The following is a 21,053-nucleotide window of genomic DNA, read 5'->3' on the forward strand; positions in this document are numbered from 1 at the left end:
GGGTCAAATTATGCAACACTCATTTTTACTGTGCTTTTGTAATTCCATTTGGGTCTCTGATGTTTCTACAAACACTCCAGGTGTTTTTGTGGTTTAGTTGAGAGAGGTTGATTATCAGAAACTATGCGCTTCTGTGTGCTAGTCAGAAATCTCCCTTATTGAGATAATGAGGACAATAAGGGAAATTTGAATATTACTACACCCAGAGCCATATAGGGCACTGACTACCCACCCCCATCTGAAAATGCCCACCCTCTAGGAACTTCCTGTCAAAGATCCTCCATTTTGGTCGTAGCCATTTGTTTCCAAGTGGGTAGGCGAACCTTCGGAGACCGTTGCCACTATGGGCGGCTCTGAGGCTAGATGTCGACCACTTCCAGCTTCCATTCCCCAAAACCCATTCATTTTGGCGTCACTTTGACATCAAATAACGTTTTAAGCCTTTATGAACCTTTTCTATTTTCAGAGAAATACAACATTGTGTGATTGGCGTCATCACCACACAGCAAACAGTGTTTCCAAAAGTTTTCACATGATTTTTCTTAAAGAGGGTGATATAATTTGTTATGCTTTAAGAAATTAACCATGCTTGTTCCCACCATGAGTGTGTTAGGTAGGCCTATTGAGCATGCATACTGTAACAACTGTGGCACAACAAATTCAGCATGTTTCATTTCAAGACTTCATATCAAAGTTCTCTTCCTTTAACATTAATGTTGCAATACTAAGTACTGTATGAATGCCTACTCTCAGTACATGTCTGTGTACATCACAATCACCTTGAAATACATGAATATTTCGGCCTAAGCCCAATCAATTTCATCGGAATTACTTGATCAATTTGGGTTATCACAGCATGAATCAATTTTGTAAAACGAAGGAGAAATGCTGGACTTAATTATAAACATTTAATTAATGTGCAACCGATGTACACAATAAAATCAAGTAAATCCAGCTATTTCTTTTTTTCAGTGTTTCAGTTCTTCGTAAATCCTCTTATAAGTATAAGTATAAGTATATATACTCTTTTGATCCCGTGAGGGAAATTTGGTCTCTGCATTTATCCCAATCCGTGAATTAGTGAAACACACTCAGCACACAGTGAACACACAGTGAGGTGAAGCACACACTAATCCCAGCGCAGTGAGCTGCCTGCAACAACACCGGCGCTCGGGGAGCAGTAGGCCTTGCTCAAGGGCACTTCAGCCGTGCCTACTGGTCGGGGTTCAAACCGGCAACCCTCCGGTCACAAGTCCGAAGCGTTAACCAGTAGGCCACGGCTGCCCCAAAAAAGTAGGAGAGCCTACCAAAGGTTCTTGTGAGGACATACATTTGTCCATTTCCCCTTAGTTAGGAAAGAGAGCAAAATGCCTTCAAATGCCTTAACACCTTAAAGAAGCCCTATGCAGGTCTGGTTATTCCTTCGCTGTTTCTGGGTTTTCGCCTGTTTTGGGCTCGCATTTTTCACGACATAGCTCCCCCTGCAGCTTCAGTAGCAAGTGACTGCTACGCTAAACCCCCACTAGCTAGCGTATAGCCATCAATAAACCAAGCTAAACACATAGGGCTCACAATAAAACGGTCGAGCAAACACATTGCTCAAGAGACTATCAAACTACATTACAAAAACGAAGTTCACCCAAGGGTAGGCTACTTACAATTTCAACAGCAACAAAGCCAAGTCGGAGTCCGTTTTGCAGTCTTCTTAGAAACTACAATCTGACTACATTTTCGAGTATTTCCGCCGAGTTACATCCGGATGTGTTCGGACCGCGACCAGAAAGTTGCATATTCGTTTTTTCCGCGAAGAAGCACTAGGGGGAGACGAAGCACCCACCAAACGACCCAAAAAGTGTTGTAGAACCATCAGAACAACTCTCAACCTGCATAATTAAGGTAATTTTTACTAAAATTGTTGCATAGGGCCTCTTTAAAATAGAACCTCTATTAAAGTCAGAACACATCATAGAAGACCATCATCCACATCTCCAAACTTGACCAGAACCCTTTACAACAATAAACCAACTGCTTTGTGACTATTTTGCACATTTATTTTTGACCGCAAATCACACACACACACACACACACACGCAACATTAGCAAATATGCAGTGCACAATATAAGGATATGGAAAATGGTATTAACAAGCTCACAGAAAAAAAAAACCGAAATATTAGAGGATTAAACTCAGCCATGACAAGTTAGGAGGGAAGCCTGGAGGACCCGTGCATGCACTGCACTCACAGACACATACATGCGCACACACATATACAGTATGTGCACACACACACACACACAACCTTTAATTGATATGCCCTCAAGATCCTTGTAATTGTTGTGGAAAGTAGATCATTGAGGAGACTAAGTGCACTGAACACTTGGAGCTTTTTCTGCTCCACTTCCTCCAGCACACAAAAAATGGTCTGAAGTCCAATCTACATATGCATTATATAACCTGTCTCTCCTCCCAGGGCCAGCTCACCATACATCAATGACCAACATCTGCACTAATGCAGCAGCGCAGTGTCAGAGAGCTCAGTCCTTCCACATCATTCTCTTTTGATCGTATTAAGTTTAGGTCATCTATGTACGGGAACAGCAACATGAATACATTGGATTAACAAAGCTGTTTCACGGCAGAATTCTACATTAGTAATATGTGCAAATATTAAGTATACATGCCAAAGAATGCTAGCCTGGCTTCGGCCTGCCTACGCTCTTCCGATCGATTTCTTTTCCCTACTCTCTGCGAAGTCAGAGTCTGGCTTCCAGGCTAAAAGAATGAGGTTCCAATTTTTTTTCTGTACCAACATGTCATAAGTGCATCAAATTGTATTTGTTCACCAGATTTCAATGGCAGATCATATCTCAAATGTAATGCCATAGATTTCACCTGTGGCTTAATTAGAACTGAATGCAAAAAACAACACAAAACATTGCTGACATTATTAATTTATTGACTTATATTCTTGTAGAAATTCAACACCATCACATGAATACACAATTTACAAACATTATATTTAAAATGTCTTTATATTTGTTTAAGGCAACAATGGCATTTCTATTCCAACTAGATGAGATGCAATTATACACACCTACTCACTGACAGACTGACACAGTACATTGTTTCATCTTAGAAAAATGACTGACACACTTTGTCACAGATACTAGTTTAGTATCATTGTGTGGTATCATTAAAGTAAATGGAACTCTCAATGTGTACAACAGTATACATACAATAGCTAATATTCTAGTATATGTACTGTACACCTAACATCTTTGGTCCAATTACTCCTCGGTGGGGACTCATTGGTGGCCTTAGAATGCACAACACAACATCAGAGCAAGGCTTGGAGAGTACAAGTGCTTGTTGGTTGTTTTATGTGGAGTGACTGTGCATTGCACTGGACTGTCTTCAATATTGTTATTTTTCCCTTCTGTTGAAGTTTACATCATGTAGGTCAATGTTTTCTTCTTTGTTTACTTGTCTAATGATGTGTTGAGCATCCCTAGGCACCCTCAGGATCCAGACGAACCAAATAGGTGGAATAGTTGATTTTTCATTATCCATAAAAGTGCATTATGTACAGTAATGGTGATCTGAGTCAACAAAAAAACAAAAAGAAGTTGGGGACTCCCATACTCCACATCTCTTTAGTTTGATAAATTAAGATATTTCAGACTTCACAGTATTTAGTAATTAATATAAAACAAGAGGTATTATTACATATGTACAACCTACAGTATTGTCCTGCTGGTAATGTATGTGTGAATGCTAGAATGGGCAGAAGGAACAATTTGATCCACTAATCCACAAAGCAGCCCACTGCTGGTAGAACAGTAGGCTGCTTTTGTTTTCATACTCCATGCACCTGAGTGAGGAGAGCTTGGGGACATTCCTGTGTCTAAGTAAAGGATTATGGTGGCCCTACAATGCCATCAACTTTTCATTTGAATCGTGAACCCGTTTTGGTGAAATATTTAGTTACTTTATTTTTCTTGAGATCTCAACATTTCGAAACACAATTTTTTCTGAAATAATGACATAATTAAATTATTTGAAATACTGAGAAAATTATAGGCCAACACTGTTTACCCATAAGAAATTAATACTCTAATACTAATGCTCTAGGCTAAATAGTGGCTGAAATGTATAGTCTTGCTTGAGAGAAAATCCACATGAGAAACCTCGGGATATGACAACCTATTTGGATTGTTTGAAACGTCAACCTATTTGAGGTATTGGATGACTTCACATGGACCTATAGTCAAACACCAAGCACATAGCTTTTACTTTTATGATGAGAAAGTTAATCAAGGTTTGTTTTAATTCAGCTGTATGACACATTAGAAACCTAGTCTCCCAAGGCCCCATTGGGAAACTTATCATTATATTCTGTTGCAACGTCAAGCTCACTTTGCTAACAAGCCGTCTTCTTGGTTACGTGTCCCTGATATACAGTAGGTGCCCAAATGCAGATAGTTAACATTGAACCTTGTCAGACACCTAGGATTTCAAAGATCAATTTCCTATAAAAGAACTGAATACTAAATGCACAATTTGAGGGGGTCACCATTATTCTGGTGTCCATATTCCTTCACTATAAAATCTTGCCTGGAATGAAAATGGAATGGAACACAGGATGATCCATATATCCACTTTACTTGGGAAATAGTAGTATATCATTTAAAACTAGAAACATGTTAGTTTCCAATCTTCTGTGATAAACCCTAATTTTCTTGTATTGGGGCTGACTACTACTAAAACATATAACTTTTTCTGGAATTCCGATATCTGCAAGTGTACTATACTAAATGTACTCTGGTCTGATGAGGACATCCTGTACCTTATTGTGATACTAGAGTTCACTTGCAATAAAGCTATTCTTTACACAGAGCTTAACCTTGACCCTGATTAAAGTCGGAACTGATGGATTTGAAGACTGACAAGACTTTAATCTACTCCGTCCTTTTCCTTAAATCGCAGACAATCTTTTGACTTTCTAAAAAAATACTCTTTGTGATACAAGAGCATTCAGGGTTGTCCTGTCAGAAAATCAAAGACACGTTTGTCCAGATAATGGAAATAATACAAATGAAGGGCAGCCTGATTCACACTGAGCAACTCAGTTATCCACGTCCGTCTTGCCCAGGGGGCTTTGACAACAAAGAGGAACATCAAATAAGACAGGCAGCACGGAACTCAGGTAACACTTTACATGAACTCGCCACTGGGCTTACATAACCCTGCCACAGTCTTAACACGATGACGACGAAACAGTGATATAAACGACAGCTGTTAAAAGTTTGTGAGATCTAAAAGCAACTGGAGGTGACGTTGGCAGTTTTCTTGCTATGTTCCATTGGACCTGGCCTTCCGTCACACCTGTTAAACCTCCTGTGTGTGCACATACACAGACTAATTGGCAGGCAGGTCTTTGTGTCTCTTTGAAGGCTTCCTGTGTGGAGACTGACTGTGTTGGCATTTTAGTTGCTGATGATAGAGCATATGAGAAGGCCGTTGTTTCTCTCGGCATCAATCCTCAGCCAGTGTGCAAAGTCAACTAGCTGAAGTAAAACAAAAAAAGAAAAACGTATACAATATTTTACATTATCAGTGTGTTATCTTACAAGATCAGGAGATGTCAAGTAATATTCATTTGACAATGGAGCAAAAAGCTTTTTGTTGAAGCTATTATCGGGTAAAAAAATGGATGGATGTTGGATTTCCAACATTTATGGGATGGATGGTGGGTCTGTTGAGAATGACCACAAACAGCAAATGGGCACTGATTTCTCAGAATGACACCAGGCAGCATGCCACAGCAGGAATTATACTGGATTGGACAGTCTGAAACAGTACAGAGAGACAGAGAACTGTAGGATAAAAAGGTCAATTTGTATTCCTAGTGGTTAATGTTCCGTTCATTCTTAATCTCAAAAGTCCCAGAGGCAGACACACAGTGCAGTGGCTTTTTCCCAACCAATCTGCAGTATGGACTCCTGGCATGGACACATTCAGCCGCTACTTTGCTTGCTCGCTCACTCACTCGCTCACTCACTCACTCACTCGCTTGCAAGTGGCTTAATCGTTTTCAGAAAATCTGTGTGAAAGGAAGCATTCTAGCTGATCCGAGCGAAGCGGGCGGGCAGGCTGGCGGAGGTCACACTGCAGTGGTCTGCTTAATACTGTGGAAGCTGATGCGCGTGGGCGATGTGGGGATGGACATGGCACGCGCCACCCGCACCCGTAGTGCATGGTTGTCTTGCCAACGGTGCCACCTTTTCCGGGTAGCCGAGCGCACCTGTGGCATGAGAAGACAAAGAGGTGAGAGGTGTTCCATTATACAAAACACATGTCTGTTGACCACTTCCATCTAACATAAATATGTTGATGGATAGATCCCTGTCTGGGAATAAAGCCTCCTCTGCTCCGCTCTGGAGATAAAGTGGGCTTGATCCCTGGATCTGCTTAGTTACTGGATGGCCCTTAGGCCTGTCTCTGGCCCTTTGACCCTCACTAGACTCAAAGCCCCTGTTTTAGCATGCAACTTTAATACGGCGTGACAAAGCGGCATCTTCCGGAATAATCCACAGCAGAACAGAGCCATCTCCCACGGACACTCGGTGATGGCTCTAGAGAGATGGCCGCAGGCACCAGGGCTTTAAGGGCAATTTAAACAACGATTCCGTCTGGATCCAAATAGGGCTACATTACAGTAAATAGGGCTCCATTCCTCCTCTGCATAGGACTGTCTTCCATATTCAAATCAAATACACTACAATACTTGAATGAGCCGTTAATTGTATTAAACTGCAATCTGTGAGATAAAAACCGATCATGACATGTGTACATTACCATGTTGATGCATTACATGGCATGTGTAATTTATTTATTCACTACTCTGTTTTAGTTTTTCCCCCTAAAGCACTTATCAGGAGACCCATGCTCTTGCATCTCTAATAATATCAGAGTTAGAAACAGAAATGCGGATCCTGATCCATATACAATAGCGTACATTAGAGGTGCCCGCTCCCGCCCACATCTGTAACATGATGTCCCGCTCCCGCCCGCTAAAGCCCGCATGCAGGAGGGATAGCCTATTCAGTTTTTCTTTCTGTCTCACGAAAGGAGCACACACACCTGAGAAAGACTCCAGATGTCAGTTTCTTGGTTCTGAAGGTAGGCTAACAACTGAAGTAGGCCTAGTCTGGTGCCCTCTTCCTCTGTCATGCTTTCGATTTCGAGTTTTGACAATGAGCAGCACCTAAACGACAATATAGGCTTTAGGCCTGCTATATTTAATGCTGCCTAACAGAACATCCAGCTGAACTATAGTTATGAAGACTACTTTAATCATTTCCATATTTAATTTTACGCACATATTTAATTTGCGGGAGTGCAGTAGCCTAAATCATCGGTTTGTCCCGCACCCGCGAACGCACCTCTCTCATCCCGCCCGCTCCCGCAAAGAGCTTTCAAAAGTTGTCCCGCGCCGCACTCTTTTGCATCGGGACCCGCAGGTCCCACGGGTCCACCGCGGGAGTGCAGACCTCTAGCGTACATCTAATGCTCCTACTGTATCACCAGATATTACAATGCAATGCACAGCAAGAACATGCTTCAGTGGGGTGGTATAATGGAGCATAGGCCTGCATTGTTAGAGTAGGCTATGGGGGTTCTGGATTTCCAGGCTACATAAACGTGGTTATACCGAGCAAATTGACAATAGCACTGTAATTGTCTCTATCGACTGTCATCCCAATCTTTTCTGACCATACTGACAGGAGCTAAGTTAGGAATATACAGCTGGGCATACAGTAGGTACCTGGCTACGATGCATCCTAAACACCAGGCTGGACATTTCTGCTTGCTAAATAGGTTTTTCTGCTGTTGACTCACAGTCCTTGGTGGCCCTGTCAGTGCTTTGTAAAATGTTACATAAAGACCACAAAATGTCTACACAAAATAAATGTGAGCATCTGAGCTAACACTCATTCCCAAACACCCACTAGACTACTTCTTAGTTTCAGTCTTCAATTTCTTGCATTTCAACAAAGGTGTTTCAAGTAAGGAAGAGCATGATTTAGGCTACACAGGCTGATCATACTTGTAAAATATTTTGCTTGCATATAGGGAGAGCCATTAAGTATAAACTGCTCACAATATAGTTTGTGGCAATGTGGTTATCACAGAACAAATACCTCTTTTATTCTTACTATTCTTTCTATTCCATACTTTACTAATCTTTCATTTCTTAAAAAAATGAATTACTGTATATGAAGAGCCTTTTAATAGGACACTAGTTAGGCCTATTCAAAAACATAATGCCCCACCTTGATTAGAACCTTGTTATGGGAGAATATTTTACATTGGGTTTGTTAAAAATGACTATCGGCGATATATGGGTTATCAGTTTTTTGAAAAACTCAAATATCGAAATCAGTATCGGCCTTCAAAATCCCATATCGGCCAGGCTCTATAGGAGATGGAGACAAATTGACACACACACACACACACACACACATCCACACGCACAGACACACACACACACACATCCACACGTACAGACACACACATTCACACAAACATCCACACACAAACACACACACAGGCACGCACACACTCACACACATGCACGCACGTACACACACACACACACACATGCACACACTCATTTACATACACAAAAGTTGCAAGAGTAGGGGATGGAGTAGGAGATGCAGACAAACTGACAAGCGTGATTTATTTTCTCAGAGATTATGTAGGACAGGAGTGGTGGCCATATTTTGTGCCGCTATGCGGTACATCTAGTTAAATCAGCTTTAGTTTATGCGTGGCATGCTTTGCCTGCCATGTTGCTCATCATACAAAATAGAATCTCAGATCTCTAATTCAGCTGATGACTGAACTGAGGATAACTCCAATTCAGTAACTCAGCTGACACGATGCTTTTTTGTGTGCAAATGTATCGCTCTTTGCATGCAACTTGCTGTAGATGAAAATGATCCAAAATATATCAAAGCAAACAAACAAACAAACAATTAACAAACAATCAAAATATGAAGCCACTTATCAGCTAATGTGCCCATAAAGAGAATAGAGACAGGGCTGGTGAGTGTTTCTGTTTCAGCATACTAAATGTCTTCTGGTATAATAATGGGTTGACCTGCTCCAGCTACAGCAGGTGAGGCATTGTGGGTAAAGGGGCTTTATGTGTTCCACATGTCATCCTGGCCTTGCTTATTGACAGACCTGCCACCAGGTGAACTCATGCATGAAATTACTCGCACTGTTTACCTACCTCTCCATTAAGGAAGCAGTAAAATACTGACACAAAGAAACCCTGGGAAAAAAAACAACAGCAGAGGATTATTGCCCATCCAGAGACACTCCACACGGACACCATGCCACTGTAGACCTCTCATAACCATAGTGGGGAGAGACACACATTAATCTAATCACTGTATTGCTCTCCCATCATCTAAAGCAATTTAGAAAAACAACGTGAGATAACACACTTCTGTAGTCATGATTAGATATGGAAATATGACATTTAGATTCATTCATTAAAATCTGTGCAGCTGTAACATGTTATATTTTGCATGGGCAGTATTTCAAACAGAACTAGAGCATTCCCAATGCAGTACAGCATTAACTATCATAATGCAAGTGGGACACCAGGATGCAAACTTCTGACATGGCACAGCTTAAAAAGGAGAGATTTATTTCTCTCAGCTCTGCTCGGGCATGTCAATGAGGTGGAGGCAAACATTCGGACACACGACAGTGCCGAGCCATAAATAAGGCAAATCCTGAAACTGAGTCGTCAGCTGGCTGTAGGGGACTCTCTGCAAACCATCAAACGCAGCTCGATAAAATGTTTTGGGGGAAAACAAAACTCTTTTTGCACTACTTCAGCAAAGACTGCGCTCACAAAGGAGACCAAGTGAAAATTGGTCTCTTTTGCTCATTGGAACAGTCATATAAAAAATAGATGCCTTTAAGGGGGATACATATTTTTTTTTATCTGGCAAAGATAGTGGTCATTGAGCTTAATGGGGTTAGGATCTGCTTTGCAAATAACATATTTCAGTGGAGAATTATGCAAATAACCATGACTGCCAACAACAGTGAAGAAAGAGCCCCAATGCTGCACTGTGGCACCAGCAACAGAACGAGGGGTAGCCTACAGTGTTTCTCCTAACTCTCAATAAAGAACTGGGATCAGAAATGTTGGAATTCATTCATATTCTCATCAGCGTGACAAGTTCATTTTTTTTGTGGAGAAACTGTCTACAATTTTAAAGAGTGTCTCACATTTAGAAAAAATGAGCCCCAGCGGAGTGAGACAAATTATAGTATTACACGCCTGAAATATTAACTGAGTTATAAGGGGAAATATTAATGAGGGGTGGTTAATCCCGTACAGAAGCCAGAACATGGACAGCAATGCCTATGCACTGAGCAACAACTGAATAATTTTGACTTGCTCCACATGAACCAGTTATTTTGTTAAAATCTCTGATTTCCTGATCTGAAAGGGTGAATGAGAGACGATATTCACTAATTTAGTCATGGTATGCTGTACAGTCTTTTTATCACCCAGAGAGAAGAAATACTCTTTTCTGATTGGCTGGAGGGGTGGCTATTAATTCTGAATAATGGGCCAAAGAAAGTTGTGTTCTTTTTTAAACAAAACCGCTTGTTTCCTTTGCGTGCTATCAAGGCATGGCTATTGCCTATAGTGGCAAGTAGTAGCGGGATAACGGCCTTCGAGGTGTCCTGTTATACAGAATGAATGGACTCAGGCGGAGGAAACTCCCCTCAACTGCACGTTAGGGAGTTCCTTGCCTCTCACCCTCGTCCATCAATTCCGTATAACAGGACACCACGGCGGCTATTATCCCTTAAATATCATACACCAGTAATGTGGCATGATAGATGTGCACAGGACATTCCAGTTCACCAAGAGCACATTTTAAATAGGCTTGTGGCCTTAGTAGTCCGGTGGACAGCCCATAGAGCCCCATTGTGGACCCGGATATGTTGAGTACTCCAAAGTTTTATGATGGAAATATATAGTATGGGTTCCCAGCATGCAGAAACTGCAGGATGCTAATTTGCATATGTTGGGCAATTTGTGTAATTGAGCTAATTAGCATAAATTAGCATAATAGCCTATATTGATCATATTATAAGAGCTGCTTGGCCAAAATGGACAATGTTTTTAGGGGTTACTGGAGATGCTGAGTCCATATCTGACATTTTCAAGATTCAAAATCACTATTTAAACTTGGTTTGGTCACATTTTACTCTCATTAAGCTGATTTTGCTTGAGTTTTTTGGTTTTTGGAGGATAGGGCTGTAGCGATATACAGTAGGGCTGTAACGATACACCAACCTAACAATTCGATTCGTATCACGATTTTTGACCCACGGTTTGATACGAACCTTGATTTTTCTTTTTTTGGAGGGGGAGCTAGACATTTCAATAGCCTACCTTAGAGTACCAGAGGATTACAATGTAATATATCTGTATTATTTTATATCCTGATATAAAAAGAGAGAATACTGAATGTCTGATATTTATGACAGCACACTTTATGCAGATTAGCCTATAGCTTAGGCCAGGGGTCGGGAACCTATGGCTCGCGAGCCACACGTGGCTCTTTTGGGAACTGCATCTGGCTCTCGGGACAAACCTGCCATTTGTTTACTCAATAAGTCATGAATAATTTTGGTACTGTATTAAATTAAAAATGGACCTACTGAAATCAAAATGTTAAAATAGTGTTCGAAATATAATAAATGTTCACGTAGTTTAATCCATCCCATGTCTGTTCTCTACCGCTGAAATTCACGGTTACGTCGATGTAGCCTACTGTACAGATATTGGACAATGCAGTGCCGAGATAACATTCCACCCGCTGATGCTTTACTTAAAAATTCAGCTAGCTAACGGTTGTATCCAAAACAAAGAAAATGGCGAAGAGAAAAAAAGATGAACGAGAACACTTTAATTGTTATTGTTGATGTGCGCTTGCTGTAGGTTAGATAAGGAAAATGTCAAAAAGGAAACGTCAGTGACCACAGCTTGCGAGCGCGAACACAAGCGGGCTGAAATGGGAAAGTTTCCATCCGAAGACTGATTCTGAAAACGCGAAATGAACTGCCCGTTATATATCGCACACTGCAACGAGTTAGTATTGCTGTGTTAACCCTGTTCGGTTCCACTTATGTAAAATCTTTCTCACATATGAAAAATATAAAGACAAACCTTCGCTCACGTTTAAGGGCAATTCCGCGCAAAACTGTCACATCCATAACGCCAACACAATGCCATGTTGGCGTTATGGATATATGACAGTTTTGTGTGGAGTTGCCCTTAAATGATGACAGCCTCAATTCTTGCATGAAACTTCACCTCACTGAATATGAGCCAGCCAGACTCCAAGGCCATCACCAAATCTAATCTCTGGTACAGTAGGCCTAATGTTCAATTTCGCCAATGACATGTCATGTCATGAAAATTGAGTGTTGTGTTGTTAACTATGAGGTTACTTTGCATACCAAAAGAACACTGGGGAAATAGGGGGTGGTGTTTAGCCTACATGGGAAGCCTAAGGCCTATACTTCTGTCATTCCACTTGACATTTCAAGTTACTTGCACATTACTTGTAAAACTAGTAGAACATGTATTTAAAAATCCTCTGTTGAATGAAAGTAAATGTACGTTAAATATCTAAACTTTTTCTTGTAACCGTCTTTATGTGGCTCTTCTGAGATAAAAAAAATAAAAAATTGGTAAAAGTGGCTCTCCAGGCAAAAAAGGTTCCCGACCCCTGGCGTAGGCCTACTATTTCTATTACAACTCTACCACATTCAGCTGTCTGGTTGAAGCCTGGAAATATTGTAAACAAAGTAACACAGTTGGCTAGCTTATCCTAGTCTACTGATTGGACTGTTCAGTTTCCTCATGTGTGTTTAAGGTAATACTGTTCTCCTTGGGACAAGCCTTTTGGGAAACATTGGTATTGAGATGATCATTCAGTTCTCCCAGAATCCCCAGCGCGAAACATCGTGGGAATCTCAAGCACAGTCCAGCACGCTGGCGTTGCACAGCTCCCCCAACAAGCCATTGCCATCCTCGGCGCGGGCGTTCCCACATTCAGTCCAGCAATTAGTCTCTGGCACTGCCACACAGCAGGTGGGGTGCACACACCGCAAGAGCCCTACTCACTCTGGGGAACCACAACCACCAGCGGCCCAATGCGGGGCGTGCTAGCAGTCACCTGGTCTGTCGCCTCTCGTCCCCAGCTCCCTTCAGAGAACGCCCTCAGGTCGCACTTTCGCAGTGTGCACCACCGCAACGTTCCTCCAACACCTGGCGGGGCCTAGCCTCCACTGCCACAGACTCCTCGGCGCTGAGCACCGTAACTGGCACTGCACCTCCGATGCTCCACTCCGTCGTCTCGCCAGTCGGGGCAGCAGACTCCAGTTCGATCGCAGCCGGACCACGCTGCGCACAGCTACAACGTTGGCGTCCCTCCTCTGCTACCTTGTCGCAGAGCTGTCCTCCGCTGTTTCGGCCACTCCACACCGCCACGATCGCGCCAAGGCCTAGACCTCTCTGGCTCGTTCCATCGGATTTCACACAACAAACTTTTTTCCCCCTTATTTTTCTAAAGAGCACCGGCGAACAGGCCGACTCGAACAGGCTCCGCCAACTGTCCATCCTCAAGGCACCACCTCATTGCCGCTCCACCTCTGCTCTGCTCCGCAGCCAGGGCCACCGCCAACTCCAGCCTAAAGCTGTCCGGCGGGGGCAGGGGCTCAAGGTCTTCTCTCGGTGAAGTCAGTGCCCAGGCCAGCGTCACTACCTTATTTTCCAAGGCCGCTTACTCAGACCGCTCTCCCAGTCACGTGAAGTCCTTCTCCGCCGTGGCCACTGCATTAAAACCCTCTTCAGGCAAGCATTTCTCCCGTAGCTAGGTCCAGGCGATGGCTGGTCTCCTCCTGCGGCTTCTACTGAAGGCCTCTGTAAGCTTTTTAGTACCCCTTACAAAAGGGTTCTCTTCGGATCCTTTGAGGCAATGATTTCATGCAAAGGCTTGGGCTTCAGGGCTCTCTGACCCCTTGGGCCCCTGGGCCGGGCCCGGTAGGCCCGTGCAGTAATTCATCCCTGGCGGTGAGGTCTCCCACTCCTGGCTCCTCCAGCACTGAAGACACTGTCTCCTACAGAACGCAACTTGCTCCTCCATGGAAAACGTGCCCATCTACAGGTGTTGCTTTGGAAGGCAGCAGACCGTCCTGATCCACCGGCTGTGGATATAACCGCGTTTGGAGGGAGTTAGAAGACAGGTATGAAGAAAGGAGAGGAACTTGCCCACCCTCGATTCAAGTCCTGTTGCTCCTCCTGATTTGTTAGATGTTATCAGCTGTAACTGCAAAGCTGGGTTAAAACTGTATACATGTATCTGGAAAGTGCAGCTGTGCAGCTGCAGGCCTGGCCTGTACTAATTATTGTTTCTGCAAAGGCAGTGATGTTACATGTGGCAATATATTTACACAGCAAAAACAGCAGAAGGACAGGGATGAAGAGTCTGGAGAAGATAGCGACAGGACAACGGATGAGGACAGTGAGGAGTAGAGGCTAGTTCTTCCCTTTGTTACTCAATTGTGAGTCACAGCAGAGGGCCAGTGAATAGCTATTTCCAAAATGATTGTGGAATTCAGAAATAACTTGAGGATCCAAATTATTCCTAAACACTGAACATTTTTATCCTCCAAAAATCGTCCCCAAAAACTCAGCTTAATGAGAGTAAAAACGTGACCAAACCAAGTTTAAATAGTGATTTTGAATCTTGAAAATGTCAGATATGGACTCAGCATCTCCAGTAACCCCTAAAAACATACTAACATGGTCCATTTTGGCCAAGCAGCTCTTATAATATGATCAATAGTTGATAATGCTAATTTCTGCTAATTAGCTCAATTACACAAATTGCCCAACATATGCAAATTAGCATTTCTACATGCTGGGAACCCATACTATATATTTCCATCATAAAACTTTGGTGTACTCAACATTTCCGGGTTCACCTTTTTGTCCACTGGACTATAGTGTGGTGAGCGAGAGCAAATGGCGCAGCACAGGGCTTTAGGGAGTGTATGATTCAGTTCATGACTGAGTGAAAGACACAACAGCATAATGATGCATCATTAAACAGAACTAATCAGAATAGCATTTGTATTTGTATTTCAAGGCATGTAAAAACCAAGAACAAGATGAGGGTCATGCATGCTGCTGTGGTCCTACTTTGTTACTAACCTGGGGAACCAGCAAACAACAACATAAGTGCTAAGCAATTTTGAACACTGCTTTGCAGCAAAGATGAATTGTGTCAAACCCATTTTACTCATTCTGTCCTCACAAAATACCAGTGCTTATGCTGATGCAGTGCATTTATATCTTAATGGGGCAAACTGTTCTCAATTATTCAGACTGAATCATCTATGATGCTGCCACATCTGTGCTTGCTAACATGTCCTTGAAAGGTGTGTAGGCTATTCAACATGTTGGAGAGTTTTTAAAAGCAATGATGTAATTTACCCCGTACTCTGCACAGACCTTTATCCTACGCATGGTGCCTGAGTGGTGATTGTTCTCTCTCGTTCTCTCTCTCTGTCTCTCTCTCTCTCTCTAGCTCTCTTATACACACATATTTTCCCTCTCTTTCTCTGAAAATAAATACATAAATAAAGTAAAATGGCTGAAGAGTTGCCCTCCCACACGTGTGATGGAAGCTAACTGTAATGTACCCCAGGGTGCGCTGATTAATTCTTACCTGTCACAAGAGTACTAATCACACGCCTCTACAGCGCCCACCTCCCCACGTGTGCTTATGATGGGTTCTCTCGGCAGCATTAACCCTGTGACCACAACTGGGTCATGCAGCATGACTGCTTCTCTTTTAACGTGCCACTGTGCAAAGAGCAAGAGTGCTGTGCACAAGCACTGTACTTCTTAAACAACGTTTTAAATGTTCTGACTGTGCAAACCTGGCATCATTAAACACGTCTCAAAAATAATTTGGGGTTTTTACTGTTTACAGTGGTCACTACATAATGATCATACGTGGATTCAAGAAAAAAAAAAACACAATCTTACCTGAAATGACTGTAAAAATGAATTGAAATAAATAAACACTATTTGAGATATGTCATCTTCCCCTGGATTCACAAAAAACAACATATAGGTAATTCCAAGTAGGGGCAGGAGAACTAATGTGGCCTTCACAGCTTTCCTGAAAGCAACAGAATGGGAAAGAAATCATTATTTCTTAAAGTTGTTTCATTTCAAGTTACACATACAGTACAGGCATTCATACATCAGAGGAGTCACAATGATTTGTCTGTCTGCAATCTTAGTAATAAACATTGAGGGACTGAAAACAAACTGAAGCAAATCGATAAATGGGGGTGAACATAACGCTGTGAAGAAAAATAGCAGTCATGGAGTAAAACTTCCACCAGCATAACAAATGCACTTCTCATAGCACAGGAGATGGCTGTTAATATCCCAATTTGGCTTCAGGATTAAACTAGGAAGGATTTGGAAGATCTGAATCACAATAGCACAGACTATGAATATTGTGCATTAAAAAGTAACGTATGTGTTTATTAATTTGGAGAGGGACTGTGTGAGGTCAGACATCAGGCAAAGTGGCATTCTTAATAAGGTGGTGGCATGGAGCATATCCAACGGATCATGGGCAGGCTTTGAGTCCTGCACTCCTAGAGGATGTCACACTTGCCCTATGCACAGGACACTAATCTCAGGGTGACTAATCACAGTGCCCTCAAAACTGTAAACAGACACAGTTCTGCCCTGCGTGTTACCGGACGGCTCAATGGCACTGCTTGGCATTTATTTTGCAGCTGAAATATGCATTAAATGAGGAAGAAACACATTTTATGTGCACGTCTGATTTCTGTTTGCAAGGAAAACAACAATCTTGCTCCTCTGAAACATCTGTTACTGTTTGCAATTTTGTCAATCAATCACTACTGACACTTGATATAACCACATGAACTAAAGAAAGCTTCATAAACATCAGGAATAGTTCAGGCCCAGGTTTCCCAGCAGCGTTGACTCTTAACATGTTGCGAAAACTCTAAAGGTTTACTTTACTGAAGTACACCTTGCTACTTATCTATTTTACTTTAATTTGTTTTAACGTGTTTTATTAAAGGGAGCACAAAATGTAATGCAACACATATGTAGGCCTTTTCTGGTCAGTAAGCGTACCTCACCTCAACCTCATGACACACACGCCTTTTCCCACATTAACTTTTCGTCTGTGCTTCCTCTGATGTATAGTTTGATTCGACTTATTAAATTAGAGTTGGGGGCGCTGTGGTCTAACTGGCTACAGCGCCTATACCACATTTGGGTCCACGTGCCCACGTGTGCCCTACCGGGGGAATTTCCCGATGCCATCCCATCTCTCTCTCCCACTTGCTTTGTGTCACTCTCTTCACTGTCCTAATGGATTAATAGCATATTAACCCAACAAAATAAAAATAGGTAGAAAAAGACAGAGCTAACGGGATGCTTCAATTTTCAAAATGCACAGGTTATACACGCACACATCTATGAACTCACCACCATGTTACTTTCTGTCTAATCTATTGGTGTTGGTGAGAAAATCAGAGACAGACTGAAATAAAGTAGCCCAAACAATGGTAGATCTGCAAAGATCACCTACATTTAAATTGACTTTAAATTAATATAGGAATGTCACCTATTACTGACCGTCCTGTATTTCCGACCTCTTGCGTGTGTATCACTTAATATTCATTTCTATACAAACCAAGACGGCGGATTCCTAAAGAAACGCAAGCACCCACACAATAAGAGTATCTAAATTAGCTACAGTATGTACCAAAAATGACATTTTACCGTGACTCGAAGAGCTGTAAACAGTGTTGTAAGGCTGTGTGTACAAATCCGCTTGGAGCTCCAGTGGAATTTTGATTTGCGACGAAAATTCTCGGTCTAACCGTTCATGTGCCGTGAGAAAGGTCGGAAATAGGCGACCCGCCAGGCCAGCACTAACCTCCGAGCGTGGTAAACAAAATCGGATATTTCAGGCAGTAAAAGCCTGCATGGTAAGAACCAAACCAGATTTTGTTCAAATCTAAACACCTATGGCTACTGAAAAATTTAAGATTTATTTATCAAATGTTATTTAAAACATCGTTGTTTTAGAATTGGTGCTTTTACGATATACTGTATTGATCATTTCACTATGCATAAATGCAATGATGGATGGACTACCTTTTTCATGATCATGACATAAAATAGGCCTATCAAATAACACTAATGGACTAATTATTTAGACTTGTAATCTAACAAGTTAACAGGCAAGACTGGAGACAGAAAGAAACAAGCATGTATACTGCAAGAGAGTTGGAGGGAGAAGACAGAGAAAAGGGCTCTCAAAAGAGTATTGTATTCATAGTCATGTAAACATGCCTATTAAAGGTTTTGTCAGCGATTCTGGATGACGTCATGTCCGTTGATATTTGAACCAAACACCAACAAAACACCAGAGATCAAACTCTTGAATCCACTCCCCAAACTCCCCTTCCATCTCCACAGACTCCCCTTCTACCCCTTCTGAGCTGGCAATGCATGGATGGATCATTGATCAGCACTACAATGTCATGGCTTCGTCCTTGGTCCATTGCTTAATACTGATAACAGAGTGTAACACATTTTTGAATCTGTGATAACAACAAACCAAAGAAGCTACAAACACAGGGGTGAAAACACCCTCTTTGCAGAGGATTATTTAACCATGATGGCAGCGTAACATTGGTTATTTCACAGAGATTGACCTAGCCCCACATCTCCAGCAAGAAGGTCACAGTGATCACATATCAAAATGATGATATTTAATCAAGGGTGGGCTGTCTTATTTGAAAAGGGTTGGAGTAAAAGTCCACATTACAAACCAGATTGCCCAAAGCCTATACTATACATTATACAGTAGCATTGGACTGTATTACACTATAATGTAGAAGCTTAAAAAGCAAGCCTCTTTGACTTTGTCTTAGGACAACCTCAGAGTATAATGTTGGTCTAAAGATCGTTGGGGCTGAGCTGCTGAGAGTGGCACATAGCACACTGATGGGGGAAAACTACAGCACAGGAGCAAATGCAGGTTGTGGTAACAGGAGGGACTACTGTGAGTTTGCTACATGCGATTGGTATCGCATGAGTGGTAGTAAGTAATACATGGGGACATGCACTTATTTTTTCTTCATATGTCTTTAAGATTAGCACAATCTGATTCTGATTCACTGGCCAATTGGGCACTTTGTGGGCGGGCACTCATGCCACAACTAAGTGGTTTCATACATGCTACGGATAGCTTGACGCTGGTAATCATGTAAAAGGTCATTTTTTTGTGACACAATAAAGTCATGTTTATTAAACTATGGTTAATACACAGGTGTGATCAATAAATAGTTGTTTAATAATGTTTGTTTTTCACTTTTTTTATGTAAATCAGGTTTTTAGGCTGTATACTGTACTTGTGTACTGTATACAGGGAATTTGGTTTCTGCATTTATCTCATCCATGAATTAGTGAACACACAGAGCACACAGTGAACACACAGTGAGGTGAAGCACACACTAACCCGGAGCAGTGAGCTGCCTTGCAACAGCGGCGCTCGGGGAGCAGTGAGGGGTTAGGTGCCTTGCTCAAGGGCACTTCCGGCAACCCTCCGGTTCCAAGCCCAAAGCCCTAATCAGTAGGCCACGACTGCCCACGTATTTGCATAAAACACTGTCGCGCACTTTATACACAATGCTGATAATATGGGCATTACTGTAACACAGTAGCTGAACACATCTAAATTGAATGAGGGAGAGAGGGTACAATGGGAGCGGCAAGGAGACGCTAGTCACTTTGGTGCTTATCACTGGAGCACAAAGTCAAATAGAAACAGATGGGTCCATCAGGAGTTCCTTTATCCAGGACAAGTCGGGGACAATACTGAGCACAACCCACTTATTAAGCCCAGCAAGCCCTGTCTGTGTGCAGCATTGCAGTGAGTAGAGAATCACAACAGTGGAAGATGGGAGAAGACTCTTAACACAATTAAAGAGGGCTTACCGGTAATTGTCCCTCTTCTCATAATTAAAGGTTCACAAACTATTCCTTGTGAAAGCTGCAGATGGCAAGATTGTTTTGATCATATTTACTGAAACTGTCACTATGCTCCGACAGAACAACATAAATCAGCCAGTTTTAGAAAAAAACTTCTTTTACTACCTCCACCTAGAGCCTGTTATTTGTTTTACAAAAATCCACAGCTCCCGGTTCTTCTGGTCCAATCAGAGCAGGGCTGCGTGAGATCTGACTGTCAATCACAGTCTGGTGCAGTCTGGTGCGCACTGATGAGCACAAACTCGATGAGAGGCTGCACGGTGGTAGTGAGGGAGGGGCATGAGAGTTGTAAACATTCAAAATTTTGGCTAAGTCCCCTCAATCTGTCAGCTGCAGCTTTAATGCATATGAAATTATGTGTGTTACAAAATGCTTAGGATTACCTTATTAATAGTCATCGCATATACAGCTCAGTTGAATGCCAGATGCAGTGGTTTATAATGCTCCTTTACAGTGATTTCTATCAGTGTACTAACCAACACAACTCTAGCCTTCCAGTCTTTCAGCTTTCCTTGGCAACCTGATGTAGATAACAGTGAATTCTAGCTATTCGAGGCAGGTGGCCTATTGACTGCATAACTACCTGCGGCTTTTGTTTTTATTCCTTGATTAGCTAATACATCTTAATGTTTTCAATATAAGCAATGACAGTCCACTGTAATTAGTTTGAAATTCTACTAATGACAAAAAATACAATGTTTTCTTAAAAAACAAGAGTGTTCAGAATTAAGTCATGGAAATAGGATCTGATTATAGACATTTTTTACTCTTTAATCATATGACGGTCTCTAAGACACATGTGTG

The 21,053-nt window shown here is 42.0% G+C and overlaps 1 protein-coding gene across 3 annotated transcripts in view; it reads right to left on the minus strand.

The window, feature by feature from the left end:
* Positions 1-6,164: 6,164 nt before the first annotated feature.
* crhr2 (corticotropin releasing hormone receptor 2) overlaps positions 6,165-21,053 on the minus strand; it is an 81,234-nt gene continuing 66,345 nt past the window's right edge. For 2 of the 3 annotated variants that reach the window (XM_076295724.1, XM_076295723.1), the window contains 3 exons: positions 16,176-16,311; positions 9,306-9,347; positions 6,165-6,305 (listed from right to left, as the gene is read on the minus strand). In XM_076295724.1, coding sequence (XP_076151839.1) covers positions 6,165-6,305; positions 9,306-9,347; positions 16,176-16,311 — 319 coding nt within the window. The remainder of the gene's footprint in view (positions 6,306-9,305; positions 9,348-16,175; positions 16,312-21,053) is intronic. The other variant, XM_076295725.1, reaches the window with a different exon arrangement.

This window comes from Alosa pseudoharengus, unplaced genomic scaffold (genome assembly GCF_046254945.1).
Source record: "Alosa pseudoharengus isolate Yale_2024_CS ecotype anadromous, Long Island Sound unplaced genomic scaffold, YU_APseudo_1.1 YU_APseudo_1.1_scf_2, whole genome shotgun sequence".
NCBI classification, from domain to species: Eukaryota; Metazoa; Chordata; class Actinopteri; order Clupeiformes; family Clupeidae; genus Alosa; species Alosa pseudoharengus.